Source organism: Bombus vosnesenskii, unplaced genomic scaffold (assembly GCF_011952255.1).
Source record: "Bombus vosnesenskii isolate JDL3184/JDL3185 unplaced genomic scaffold, Bvos_JDL3184-5_v1.1 scf7180000013297, whole genome shotgun sequence".
NCBI classification, from domain to species: domain Eukaryota; kingdom Metazoa; phylum Arthropoda; class Insecta; order Hymenoptera; family Apidae; genus Bombus; species Bombus vosnesenskii.
This window is the reverse complement of record NW_022882947.1, coordinates 2,157,352-2,170,697: the sequence shown is the minus strand read 5'-3', so window position 1 is coordinate 2,170,697 and position 13,346 is coordinate 2,157,352. Positions and strand designations below refer to the sequence as shown.

The 13,346-nt window shown below is 33.6% G+C and overlaps 2 protein-coding genes across 8 annotated transcripts; one reads left to right on the top strand and one right to left on the bottom strand.

The window, feature by feature from the left end:
- The first annotated feature begins 6,407 nt into the window (after window positions 1-6,407).
- LOC117233552 (multiple coagulation factor deficiency protein 2 homolog) lies at window positions 6,408-9,737 on the top strand. Of its 6 annotated transcripts, XM_033493951.1 has the most exons (8): window positions 6,408-6,565; window positions 7,032-7,236; window positions 7,289-7,419; window positions 7,808-7,999; window positions 8,399-8,558; window positions 8,833-8,919; window positions 9,144-9,304; window positions 9,413-9,737. In XM_033493951.1, the coding sequence occupies exons 5-8, from the start codon at window positions 8,407-8,409 to the stop codon at window positions 9,541-9,543; spliced, it is 531 nt and encodes a 176-aa protein (XP_033349842.1). In that variant the 5' UTR covers window positions 6,408-6,565; window positions 7,032-7,236; window positions 7,289-7,419; window positions 7,808-7,999; window positions 8,399-8,406; the 3' UTR covers window positions 9,544-9,737. The 6 variants fall into 6 exon arrangements, with proteins under 6 accessions (XP_033349842.1, XP_033349843.1, XP_033349841.1 ...); XM_033493952.1 differs by lacking the exon at window positions 7,808-7,999 and having other exon boundaries at window positions 7,032-7,222; XM_033493950.1 differs by lacking the exon at window positions 7,808-7,999.
- Window positions 9,738-10,035: 298 nt separating this feature from the next.
- LOC117233553 (ribosomal oxygenase 1) lies at window positions 10,036-12,923 on the bottom strand. Of its 2 annotated transcripts, none has more exons than XM_033493955.1 (6): window positions 12,766-12,902; window positions 11,907-12,517; window positions 11,542-11,819; window positions 10,706-11,438; window positions 10,346-10,532; window positions 10,036-10,166 (listed from the first exon to the last, which is right to left on the bottom strand). In XM_033493955.1, the coding sequence occupies exons 2-6, from the start codon at window positions 12,515-12,517 to the stop codon at window positions 10,095-10,097; spliced, it is 1,881 nt and encodes a 626-aa protein (XP_033349846.1). In that variant the 5' UTR covers window positions 12,766-12,902; the 3' UTR covers window positions 10,036-10,094. The 2 variants fall into 2 exon arrangements, with proteins under 2 accessions (XP_033349846.1, XP_033349848.1); XM_033493957.1 differs by having other exon boundaries at window positions 10,095-10,166; window positions 12,900-12,923.
- Between the last annotated feature and the right edge of the window lie 423 nt (window positions 12,924-13,346).

Here is a 13,346-nt window from a genome sequence, read left to right as displayed (position 1 = left end):
TTGATCGATGTCGGCAATTTGATTTTCCCATTACCATTTACATCGCACGTAGGTAATAACAAGGTATTAATCGTTCGTTTGTAGGACAATGAAATTTTTTTCGTTAAGCAACAAACTGATTTCGATACGCTCTTGTCTACGCAGCTTTATATTTTCCAGCGGTACTCGCGTACATCCTTTACACACCTTTTCCATTCCACGTACTTTTAAACCATCCTCTCTCCGAAACCCCTACCACTCCGATGCTTTTTACGTTGCTCTTTTCTTTTATTTTGAACCTCTCGTTGCTTCGGCCAAGAGTTTCTAGTCAGCGTTACGTAGAAAACGTTGAACTTGTTCGAGAGCTTTTTTCTCGAAAAAGCAGTCGTAGAGAAGACGGGAGATATGGAAGGAAAATGTCAAACAAATTTATCGCGTCCTCCAGACGCTAAACCGTAAAAAGCATTTCTTGCTTCTTTTATAATACGCTACCGTTCGAAACGTAATGATATAAACGCAAACGAAACGTAAAATATCGATGGATTACACGAAACGCGATATGTTAACTGGAATTTTCTCAAAAATATTACTTCATCGGACGAGTTGGAGACTGGTAACTTCCGAGCATCAATTTTCTCGCTCGAACGTTCACCGGGGTAGCTTTGTATAATATTATAATCGTATCATACTGTAAAGGTTCGCTAATTAGAAACTGTTAAACGTATAATGGGAAACTTGGACGTTCTTTTCGGTTGTTTAATTCATAATTCTTGCGATTCTCGTATCGACCGAATTTTTCAATATTTTTGCGTCTTCAAACTTTACAACATCGGGCCACAAGAAGATTAACACGCTTTACCCTAGGGTTACTTATCCCTTCACTAGGTGATTATAAACGTCGTTCGGCTGAACTTTCCCGAAGATTGGTGGTTATCCTTCGAAAGATTATTTTGAAACCCGGTGGTTTGTCGTTCGTATACAACAACCAGAGGTCTGCGTTCGTGAGGATAAAAAATACGGAAGGAGCGCAGAAACTGCGGCGAGTCGAAAAACCGCGATGCGGCATTACCAATTCCTTTCGCCCAACACGCATCCCTCTTTTTACGTACGCACGCGGGGTGGATGGGGTCAGCTTTCAGGATAACGTGGTTAAGAAAATGTTTTTAAAATAATTTTGCACTTAGCTCGATGCAACAAGCTGGACGAAGAAGTGGCCCGTGAATCGAGTCGAAGAAGAACGAAAAGAGAAAAAGGAAGAGAACGGGGCTTTATAGAATATATTGCGCTCTTTCCCCGCCTTCCACCTCTTACGTGCATTTAACGACGAGAAAAATGGAACGCCGAGCGAACTTGCAATATGAAAATAAATCGTACGTTTACAAACAAAATTAGCACGGTAGAACCTCTCCTCCAGTATTTGAATTTTAATATCGGATCGACGAGAAAGTAATGTCGGATTTGTACATATAAAAAATAGATTAATTTACGCTGTTATTTAATCGATCGTTCTTCTTTCGCATCTTTCACGGCGAAACTGATTCTAATTGGAAAGAGTAAATTAATCTGTTTATATTCTTTCGCTTCAAATAATTTTACAACGACCGAAAATGGTGACAGAGTCTGATGACACCGCTCTACCGAACTGGCAGGACGAGGAAGAAATTCTCGTAGCTGTCTCGATTAACATTGAATTTTAAGCTTAGAGGAAGGTCAAGCGTTTTATAAATACAAAACATCGTCCTTAGAAAACGATTTTCTCGTAAACCGTAATATACGATCCGCTTGAAGTTGGTTTTCTTGGTACGATCAAAAACCGACGTTACTTTGCCACCAACTCGATTATTGTCTCACCGAAATCGCTTAATTTGTCTCGCGTATTGTTCGTATGATAATATGTTGGGCAATTATTTACGGGAACCTGGTTGAAAAGCAGGGTGCGTTGGCCCTACCTGTTGACCCGCACTTCGCAACTTTGCTCGGCCGCCACAAGCAAATCCTACAACTCTGCGTGTTTTTTTCCCCCGAACAGAAATCCAGGTCACGCGCTTTTCATACAAGTATTTCGCCAGTTAACAGCAGTATTTTTTTTTTCATTTCGCGGCAGCCGCTCGATTGAGGTGTGTCGCATTCTGACGCATGAAAATGGCCCAAAGGGATGCGCCAGCCATGATCGATGCTCCATCCGATCGGAGACTACCGAAACTGCCCGTCAAATAATATATTCATAGCTTCCGGATGGTTGAACGCGACTCTCGAAATCCTCTGCCCCCCCTCCCGCGCCGCCGCCCGCACTCCATGCTGCTGCCACCCTCTGCAACCACCCTCTATTCCGCGTATCACCCAACGCTGCATCCGCACGCAAATCGACTGTCGAATAATTATCGAAAATACACGGCTGAACAGCTTACCTCTCTCTCTTGCTCTGTGGCGGCAAGAGGAGAATCTCTCTCTCTCTCTCTCTCTCTCTTTCTCTCGTACTCTTCTCCTTTTTCTTTCTTTGTCTCTTCTTTCGCCTTCCGTTGTGTTCTCAGTGAACTGAAAGATGAAATAGATTAAAACGAGTATTTAACTGCGGACGAGAAAAGTAACGGGACGAATACGTTCTATAAAAAAACAAAAATAATTTATAGAAAATAATTTATAATTTAGAAGGTGGAGAAGTTGCGAGACTTTTCTAACGCAATTTCGTTGATTTAAGTACATGTACTCGTTCTCATAAATATTAGAACAGGGGTTCGTAAGTATCAGACGTCGAATCAGGACTATTTCAAACGACGCTCGAAATTTGATATTTAAAGAAAGAGGACTTCTTTAAATTAGATAATTAACAGCTTTTTATCGTTTCATTTCGCAATTGTAATTAACTAATGACATAATGTATAAAATTAAAAATGATGTTGCAAATCGAATCTTAATGGATCGAAAATGGGCGAAACTGAAATGAAAAGTAATGATACGTTAAATTTGTCACGAAATTACTTTCAAACGACCTGAATAAAATAGTACGGTAAGTACTTTCCCATTAATCGTAGCTTTATAATTAAAGTCAGCTGGACGAATTACAAGGAAATTATAGTATATCCATTTTCAAAGCGTTTTATATATTTTAAACTGATGCAATTATTACAAACAAAATGTTATTCTCTAGAGGAAATTTCAGATAACGAGCAGTTTGAATTTAAATAAAGTGTTGATGCGTAACAAAGCAAAAAATGGAAATTCATTAGAAGTTGAAGTACAACTTAATATTTATGTAGTCAATGGGAGTAGATACCTTCTGAACGACTTTTTAAATCTTTAATTAACTTCGTCCTGACATTTAATTAAGCTTTAAATAGTATTACGTTTAAACTAGCAAGCACGTTCCAAGCGGCTTTCAAATCATTCGCGGAAGTAATCTGGAAAGTTATGAAGAAACATGGAAACTTAATCCCTAAGTTTCTACCGAATATTTCTAGCACGTGAATTCTAAAAAAAGCGACGTAAATACTTAAAGATATTCTATCGAAGAAATTTGGAATTACGTTTACATCGTGTTTTGAAAATACGCGAAATTATGCTTCGGCGACAACGATCGAATCAGTTTAGTCTTGATTAAACTAGTTTTGATCGTTAAATAATTAAATTTTATCGTTATATGACAAAAGTAAAATTAGTATAAACTACTAGTACACATTTTATACTAAAATTTACCTTAAACGTGTTACCTTAAATAATCCAATTACGCAAAATGTGATAACCACAATAGAAAATAAAATATTGACAAATAGATACTCCTTTACGTAATGTTTTGCAAGTTGTAAAGGAGACAGAGGCTCGTCACACAGACGGAACGCATTCCCTAGGCGGTATACCGTTCATCTAGATATCACGATAGGAGGTCCTGTTCGTTGTAATCGGGTAGAAAACTCAATCGCGATCTGACTTTCGCATCGGTTGATCCACTCGTTGTTATTGATTCGATTTTGAATAGGTGGTTACGGATAAAGAGAAAAGATTTGGTTTTTCGGTGTACCACGAGCAAACAGTCCTACGACAGATCGTTGGTCCTCGTTTTAAAGAACTGTTCTTCCGTAGCGATATTCTCGTAGCGTTTTTGTAACAAGAACGTTGTGATTATTCGTACGCGATTAGATAGGACTTAAAACGTACAAGCCGAACGAGAAGATACATTCAGTTGCTGTTCTCTGCAAATTAATCGAAGGACTCTTCGTGTGACCCTGCTTTTCTGGGGCACGTGCCCATGGGTATCGGTATTTCGGGGTACGTTAATACCTCACTATCCAGACGGATAGAGAGAGAACAGAGCGAAACATCCACTCCTGTACATTGTTTGCGGCTTGGAATCAATAAAAGCATAGCTTTAGGCGACGGTGGTCACCATGGCAACCAGAGACCCATCCGTGTACCTTGCTTCTCTCTCCCTCGTCTTCTCTCTTCACACACATACAAACATACATACACTCATACCCGTACACGCACCCTTTCCTCTTCATTCCTCCCGCAATTTCTCTCTCGTTCTCTTTCCTTGCCTCTCTTCGTACATGTATACCATACCTATTCTCCTTCGTTCTCTGTTCCTAACTCGTGAACGTCCCTTTCCTTTCTCCTTTTTTCCTCCCGACGCTCTCTATTTCATTCCCTTTTTGCCATTTTCTTTTTTCATCTTTTTAACTTTGATCCTTGCACACGTAACGTCTAATTCTCTGTTTTCCTCTCTATTCCCTGTTTTCGCATACTTTTCTCTCCCTGTGTTTTCCCCTTCCTCCATTTTCCTTTGCTCGTTCACCCTCCGCCCGCTCCTCCGCCTTTCCTTTGAACACGTTAGCCATATTTTCGCTTTTCCACCCTCTCTCCACTGTATTCCACCGATTCTCTATTCCGTTCATCTTCTCATTTTTCTCCCTTTTTTCGCTCACCTTTTCTGCCTCTATTTTGTCCGCGTCGGCGCAAACCGAACGCACGGTCCTTTATTTTCTGAACTGTCGTTCAACTACACATGTACATATTATATATATATATATATATATATTATATACGTGTCTATATTATAGCTCGTTTTTGATTCTCCTGTTTTTAATTGTCTCTTTGAACTTGCAATTCGTTAAAGCATGTTTCTATGTATCGATCCCATGGGCATTTACTTTTAATTATCTTTAGAATTGACTTCGCGGTCACCTTTCTATCGCTGCACCTGAACATAAATTTTCAAATATATGTACAGTGAATCACGAAAGTATCTGAACAGTCAATTATTCGTTACAATCGACAAACCATAATATCTAAAGGTTAGCTTGACAATAGTTTGACGATGAAATATCAGCATTCTGCTATTTTATCATTAGGAACTTAATGAAATAATCGGTTAGTTAAAAAAAAAAAAAAACGAATAAGAGATGTCTATACCTTCATTTTCAGCCAATTTTTTATCTTGATGGATTTTGCCGCATCTCACAATTTTAGGAAAAAATGAGCCATCATAGAAAACCAAAGTATAATGTAATTTATACAGGAAAAGTGCATCGAACACAATGTAAAATATATCGACAATGAACTGTTAAAAAATATTTTTCAAAATGTATTTTATTTTTAATACCGACTACGTGGTAAAGAATATCGGCTTTAATCAACTGAGAGCTTCATTTTTTCAACTCGAGAGTGAAAATAATAATTATTTTCTTCTAACAAAAGAAAAATAATTAAAGTATATTAAATATATTAATTGAATGCAAAAATTTGAATTAAAAATCTAAATTAGAAGAGCTTTTAAATTTTAAGTATCATATATTATATATGTAATGCAACATACTTATGTATACTATATACATATATATATGTGTTTACTTAAATATATCAAATATACGATAAAAGAGCAATAAATTACGTGATCTACAATCAAAATATTAAAATACATAAAAAAACGAGAATGAGAAAATAAAATTACAAAACAATTTTTTACCTACAAGATGAAGGTTGATTGTATTGTATAGACAATAATTTGTGCATTAAAATGATGAAATAAAACAAACTATTCCATTCCAGTTTAACGTATTTTCTTAAAATTTATTGAGTTCTTAAAGAGTTGATCCACTGAGGACCGAGTAATGATAGAACGCGTAAATTTGTATGACTTCGAAACAAGGTAGTTTATCATAGTGTAATAGAAACTTTAATTCATAAAATAAAACTTCATAAAATAGAACTTCATAAAATAAAAGAAGACTGAACTTAACTTATAACCCACATTATTGTAATCGCGCATATTCCAACGATACCATTTGAGGGTTAGGACTGTTCACACGCAGGGGTAGTGACTCTTCAATTTTTAGTATGCATTGGATCCTTGTTTCCGAAAGATATTTTCTATAAAGTTCAAAAGTAAAATAACCCGCTCTAAGGAAAAACGGCAGCGAGCAACTCTTCAAATACGCAAACTCCATAAAGAACGTCGATAAATGTCACGCGCTTTACGGAAGTGACAACCCAGTTGAAAACATTGTCGAAAAGATCGACCGAGAAAAATCGAACGAAAGTTCGACCTATATTCGTAGGCCAATAACTGATAGATAGTCCACGGCAAATCCAGGTAAAGAGCACGTTCTACTTATTAATTTAATTACGCGTATTAAATTCATACGATTTAAGTAGAAGAGAATATTCATTTGGTCTCGTCTCAAATTAAGGTTAGGTTAGAATAACCTGATCCGAGCTAAAATAGGGGTTGACTTCTACTTCTTCGATTCGAGATTACGTTTCGATAGTCACGGATGCTGAATCTTAAAAGCTAGAGGGCGGGTTTTTAAAAATATACATTATCGCTCGAAAGTATCCGAACATTTGCTCGTCTTTAACAAGATGTTAAGATTTAATTACATATATGAATGACAAGTAAAAATTATGTACTGACAAGTAATTACTACGTTCTGTATTATTATTCTACCATTATGATGTAACAAAATCGTACGAAAATTATATTAGTATATAAGCATAAATTTTAGAGCGTGTTTTAAAAATAATATGCGTTAATGACATCATTTTTCTTTACTTTTCAGCTTATGGACTTGATTAGTACGACTTCTGAGCGGCTCATTTAATATTTGAACAATGCAATAGAATTTTCCAATAGTGCATATGTTACTTGTATCGAAGTACATTGTATAGCGACATAATATATTTGAATATTTGAGGTTCTTGATCTGAACGATATTCTGCGGAAAAAATCTGGAGCGGTCACAGGTCCCCTGTAAGGCGACACAGGTACATATGGGCTCTTTCAGTGAATGGACCAAATGATATAAATTATTTATAGATTTCGACACCAAAGCGCGGGGAGGGAATCGAGGGTGTACTGTTCCAACTGGGGTGTATACCCCGGGGGGGTCCACTTGCATCAAAAGCCCCTCGAGGCCCCCTCAACATATGCATTTTCACTCGACCACCGTAAGCCTATATAAAATTGATTTCTAAGTACCCTGGATTTCCTGTCAATCTCGCGTGTCTTTTAACACCTATCTTCGTTTGTTCTCTACACAAATCTTCGAGTGTTCAGTTTGAGTGCAAACATGACTGAAAACGACACTTTCGTTTGCTCTTTCTTTCCTGTTGACGCTCTTTGCAAATGACTATAATACTGGTACGATGATATCGCCTGTACTTTTAGATGTTTCAAAAATTTCAATTAATTTCATTCGCTTCAAAACTTTTCGTAATAAACCTTCATATAAAATCTGATTATTTTAACACACATAAGTATTATAAACGACCATTTTGATAAATCCAGTCCTTAAAGAAACAATAAATTTAATATAACAGAGAGATATTATTTTAGCCGCATTAAATTTTATTTGTCGGAGACTAAACTAGAAGAAGAAAGGCGGAATGCATAGACTTTTAGTGTACACGTCTCATAGGGGTTTAACTGATCGCAAAGTTCCTGACGAGTGATGTGTAGCAAATTTGAAGACGGGCCCAGAGCATCGTACGCTGTACCCCCCGGGGTCCAATCTAAATCAATGGGCTTGTGGGTAATCGCATAATAATTACTAGAACCCCCTCTACCGTCCATCTGTCGCTAGCCAAGGGGTGTTCAACCCCTACAAGTGGCAGTGTGCAATGTCACGGCAACATAGACGATCAGAGTGTCTCAGCAGGTCCTATTGTTGTTGACCATTGTAAAAAATATCACGCAGTGTCACATATTTCCTCGGTTTTCGCGCGTTGTTTAAAATTTTTGTCGAATGCATAACACATATATACTAGCAATTTAAGGAAATAGTGCATTACACATAATTGTAATTGTAATCTGTTTGATAAAGTATAACATACTGATAGTAATCCTCTCGTGAGGATCTCGATCACCTTAATAAAAAAAATATGTGTATATAATGATTACGAAAAACTCTTTATTAAACTGTTACAGACAAACAAATGATACCTACAATTCTGATCGGTTTATTCGTCGGATTTTGTGATGGTTTACGTGGACCTCATCATCCACGAAGTCCTGTCTCTCATCACCATTATGTCCCCCAGAAAGATGTTAAAATAACGCAAGATGCACAACTACTACAGGATGCTACGTTAGTTAACACTTAACTCATTTACTTGAGTATCATAATTTTATTTAAGTATGTGTTCGTTTTTTCACTTTGTTATTGTTTTATCTTTACTCTAGTTTTAAACTTCTAATAATTTTGCATTTTTAGAATTTAATATTGCAATAATCAACAAACATTATTTTTATCGTCAATTATTTTGCGCATTTCCAGTATTATTTATCTTATCCATATTTGTATAATTTTTATATAGTTCTTACCACTGCGAAAGCTCGAAATATAAGGATTAAAATTTCAGCCACTTAAAAGAAGACATAGGATCAATGGCGGATCAATTGGACTTTTCGAACATGACTGAACAAGAAATCGAATTCCATTACTTCAAGTACGTCTGTAATACTAATAATATATTATATTTTCAGTGCTACAGTAAATAATTTGCACATCTTAGTAATATCGTTATCAGTCATTATTGTGAAGAATTTCCTAAAGGAAATATGCTCGGTTATCTCTCGTAAATTAAATATTTTTATTGACTAGCAAATTTATTCGTATTTTCTTTCTTTTTTATGTATCAAAAATTATTTTTATATCTAAATTTTCATTCAGAGTTCACGATATCGACAATAATGCTAAATTGGATGGATTAGAAATTCTCTATGCGATTCAACATACGTTTCACGAGAACAGACTCGCCAATGCTGAACGTGAAAGTTCGAGTGAAAATAGCAGAACCATGGATTACGAAGATGATTTGCCTTGGATCGTAGGTGCGTATATCCACAATTATGTATTCAAATTAGAACAAATTTCGTAATAGAAATATAGAAATTAAGATATGAAATACTGAAAATGTAATAATTATTTCTGTTATAAAGAACTTGTAGACAGAGTACTGAGAGAAGATGACTTAGATCATGATGGATACCTTGGATATATTGAGTATGTACTTGGAAGACAAAGAGATCACATTGCTCAAGCAAAACGGAATAACAAATTGGAGAATTAAAAGTACATCTAGTACAACGCCTTTGGCCGATGAAATAATTAATATAATCCTGTATAACATATAAATTTATGTCAAAAACATACGAAAAACAAGACCTTTTGTTTCTTTCTAATTAATTGATTTGTAACAATTTGTCTTCAACTAAAATGTACAAAAACTGTAATTTTTAATACAATCCATTTTAATCTGCAAAACAGTATATTATTTATTTCAGGTAATTAAAAAATCATCCTGTATACTACAATAATAAATAATCAAATTTTTTCCATACATACCATGCAATCACTCGTCAAATATTGTTATTTTTTTGATTAAGAAATACTCGATATATTAATTCTATTTTCGTTAAAAATTGTTATGATTACTTTAATTATTATGTTATATGATTGTAATATTGTATAAATATACAAATATTTAAAAAATTGTAATATAAACATACCTTTTTTATACACATATATCAAAATTAAGATAGCAGTAATACTTTTATGAACCTTTGAGCTTCAGTATTTATTTTTTTATTGATTTTTATACATATTATTTAAAATATGTGATTATTCCAAAATACATAATGGATTTTCTGTTACAAGAAGACATTTTTCCCAAAGATCTTTAACTATCTGTATCTGTTAAATAAAAATAATTTAAAATATTAAATTATTTGTTGAATAGAAATAATAGAAAACATTCTATGTACAGTTGAGCCTTTCAAATTTGAACATAATTGTCTCTACTAGTTAAAATGCGAGAGACTCTCCTGTATTATGATGCTACTCTGAAATGATTTATGTAGTTTTCTGTTTACCTTATTATCTTCACTATCAATTGGCAAATCTTCTACGCGTATAAAGTCAGGATATCGCAATATCATATCTCGTATAGCAGGTACAAATTCTTCACCAACTTCTAAAAATTGTGGTTCATACTCGTGATATTCTTTAGAATTTTCACTCGAATAATATATCCTAAATGTCTCATCCTCTTTAATTAACCTAATAATAAGAAATAAAACTTTTGAATAATAGTTTTGTTCCAGTATAAATTTTCGAAATTTAACGTCATAATTGTATGATTTTTTAATGCAAAATCAATCAAAATTTTCAAATATTAAACTTACAAACAATTAACTTATAATTCTAAAAAATTAGGGAATAACTCAAATTACCTTATACAATGAGACCTTAATAATCGAATTCTAGTATCAGGTTCTATTTCTACCCTGTTTTCAACAATTCCATTTTCAATCATCTTTTCACCATCTTGAACAGCAGAGCATTCCTGTTCACTTTCAGAAATAATAGGTGGTAAACAATCATGAATATGATTTTTTGCCATTAAATCTGCAGCTTTATCTATGTCAATATATTCTATTAATTTATTAAATAAATGTTTTATTCTTTCCTTGAACTCATCCTTGGCACTGTTCTGAATATCAGAATATGCAAATCCACATTGTCTTAGGTAATCAATAGGTAATCCCTTTCGAAATTCACTATCTGCTTCTATAGCAGTTGTTAATGCATTTGGAAGTAACTTCTCCAAAAAGTCACCCCAACTGTTTTTTTGGTAAACACTTAGTGTAATATGGAGACTATGTGTATTGTCAATAGTTTCACCTTGATGAATCGTTCCTCGTGGAAAATATAACAAATCTCCTGCATTTACAACTGTATCTAATATAGGTTCACCAATCTCAGATTGTGAGAAATTCTTCGAGGAATACCTTGGCAAATATTCATTTTCATTCCGTGGTTTGTACAATCTCCATCTCTTTTTACCTTCAATTTGTAATATAAAGGCTTCAATATCGTCATAATGTGGAGCAAAACCTTGGCTATTAGGGGGTGTTAAATAGGAATTTGCACCAACAAAGCAGCCAAAAAATTCTTGTAGCGTGGCTGAAAATAATAAATATCTTTCATTATAGAACTGAGAAGTTATGTTCCATATGTTTATATAAAAAAATGTTTATGTTATAAATATTCTCTTCATAAAAAATACCATTTAAGGAATGTAACTTTGGTATGTATGTTTGTGGATTTAACATTCTAACAGAACATCCATTCATATAATAGTCCCAAACAACGCTTGGAATTGCACGGCCAACAGGATTATGCGTTTCTCTTACACCATTTTCATACGAGGTAATATCAATATTTTTTGTAAATAAAATATGAGATTCCCTTAATATTTTATCCAACATTGGAGTAGACATAAGCAATTTATAATACTTATGAAAATTTCTCTTTACATGGACAGGTGTTTTTTCCCAATTATTTCTGGAAAAAGAAATGGTATGTCACTCATTAACTTATTAATTATCGTTAATTACAAGTACATATAATTTGTAACTATTTTTAACTTACTCAAAAAAATCTTCTACTTTCATAGGATGTATTAACCATTCAAACATCGAGCGACTTGTTATTAGTGGATTCTCACGATTTTCTTCAGTTATGTTACAATTGGCATAAGCAGTCTTTCGAGTATTCTTTTTTATTAATATTTTGCTTTTAATTTGTTTCTGTTGCTTCTGTTTAATCTGTTTCATTTTTGCAACACCGCTATTTACCATTAAAACAGAATTTCTTAATTTTTTTTTTGATTCAATTTTCTTTGAACTAGGAATTATAGCCATTTTTTTATCTCCTTTATGTATTGGTTTTTGAATTGATTTATTTTTCTTAGAAGACACAAAAGAATTAGTCTTTTTAGATATTAGATTATTCTTTCCATTTACATTTTGAATTTTGTTTATTGTTCTTGGAATCTTATTTATCTCTTGATCGCTTTTATGCACAGGTGCTTGTTTTGCCTTTCTTCGTATTTTCAAATGTGCATCATTTTTTGAACCTACTAGTTTTTCTGGAAGACTGTGTTTTCTCTTTAATCTCTTTGAATTTGATGATAATTCTGCATTTTTACGTTTCATAGCATACATTGCAAATGCAGATGTTGGTTCCTGACATTTAAGCATCTATAATTATTAAATGAAATTATGTAAATAGTACAGAAATAGAAATTATGTAAATACAACAATAAAGAGATATAAACATAATGATAAATAACTATAGTATATATTTAACTTGCATATTATAATCAACAAAGTAATTTATACTACAATAGTAATTTATAAACTACAAATAAACAGTGTAACCGGCGAATTATAGGTTATATTGTAATGTTTTATCAATATGATAATACAATATTACTTTTTAACATTACCGTGAAATGTACACATCTACATGAACTTTATGATTATAATCCGATCAAATTTAGCAGCTAGCTAATATTATTGTTGCCATAAAAACTCTCAAATTGAATTTATCACTGTCACAAGGTCATAAGTTACTACTTACAACCACGGTCCTGCCACAACACGTGGTTATACCAGATAGATAGCAGTTTTAAACATTCAATTGGAAGCGGCATTCAATTTATAATATTTCTTATAAGGAAATGGATTCCCCATGAATCAAAAAATACAATCAGCATCATTTTCAATTTTGATTTGATTAACGAAGATTTCTGATATTTTCAGAGAAGAATTTTTCAGATGCTTCCAGTGGTTGTACAGAGGGACTGGGACATAACAATTAGATCTCTTTTGTCGAAGAACTTTATTGTTGTAGTTTCTTTGTCCTCTTTTTGTATTTTATTTATTACATAACGTTTTCTTATCTGACAAATTTTACTTTTACATCCAGTATTCGTAGTTAATGATTAATAATAAAAATAGAATAACACAAAAGTATGATCATTACTTTATACTAAATACTTTTACTTGTTTATTCACATATACATGA

Excerpts from the sequence above, each read along its gene's own strand:
- LOC117233552 (XM_033493952.1), top strand. The coding sequence starts at position 8,407 with ATGATACCTACAATTCTGATCGGTTTATTCGTCGGATTTTGTGATGGT. Across the intron at positions 8,559-8,832 it reads CAACTACTACAGGATGCTAC|CCACTTAAAAGAAGACATAG; the intron begins GTTAGTTAACAC and ends TTAAAATTTCAG. Across the intron at positions 8,920-9,143 it reads ATCGAATTCCATTACTTCAA|AGTTCACGATATCGACAATA; the intron begins GTACGTCTGTAA and ends ATTTTCATTCAG.
- LOC117233553 (XM_033493957.1), bottom strand. The coding sequence starts at position 12,517 with ATGCTTAAATGTCAGGAACCAACATCTGCATTTGCAATGTATGCTATG. Across the intron at positions 10,533-10,705 it reads TTAAGGTCTCATTGTATAAG|GTTAATTAAAGAGGATGAGA; the intron begins GTAATTTGAGTT and ends TCTTATTATTAG. Across the intron at positions 10,167-10,345 it reads TTGATAGTGAAGATAATAAG|ATACAGATAGTTAAAGATCT; the intron begins GTAAACAGAAAA and ends TTTATTTAACAG.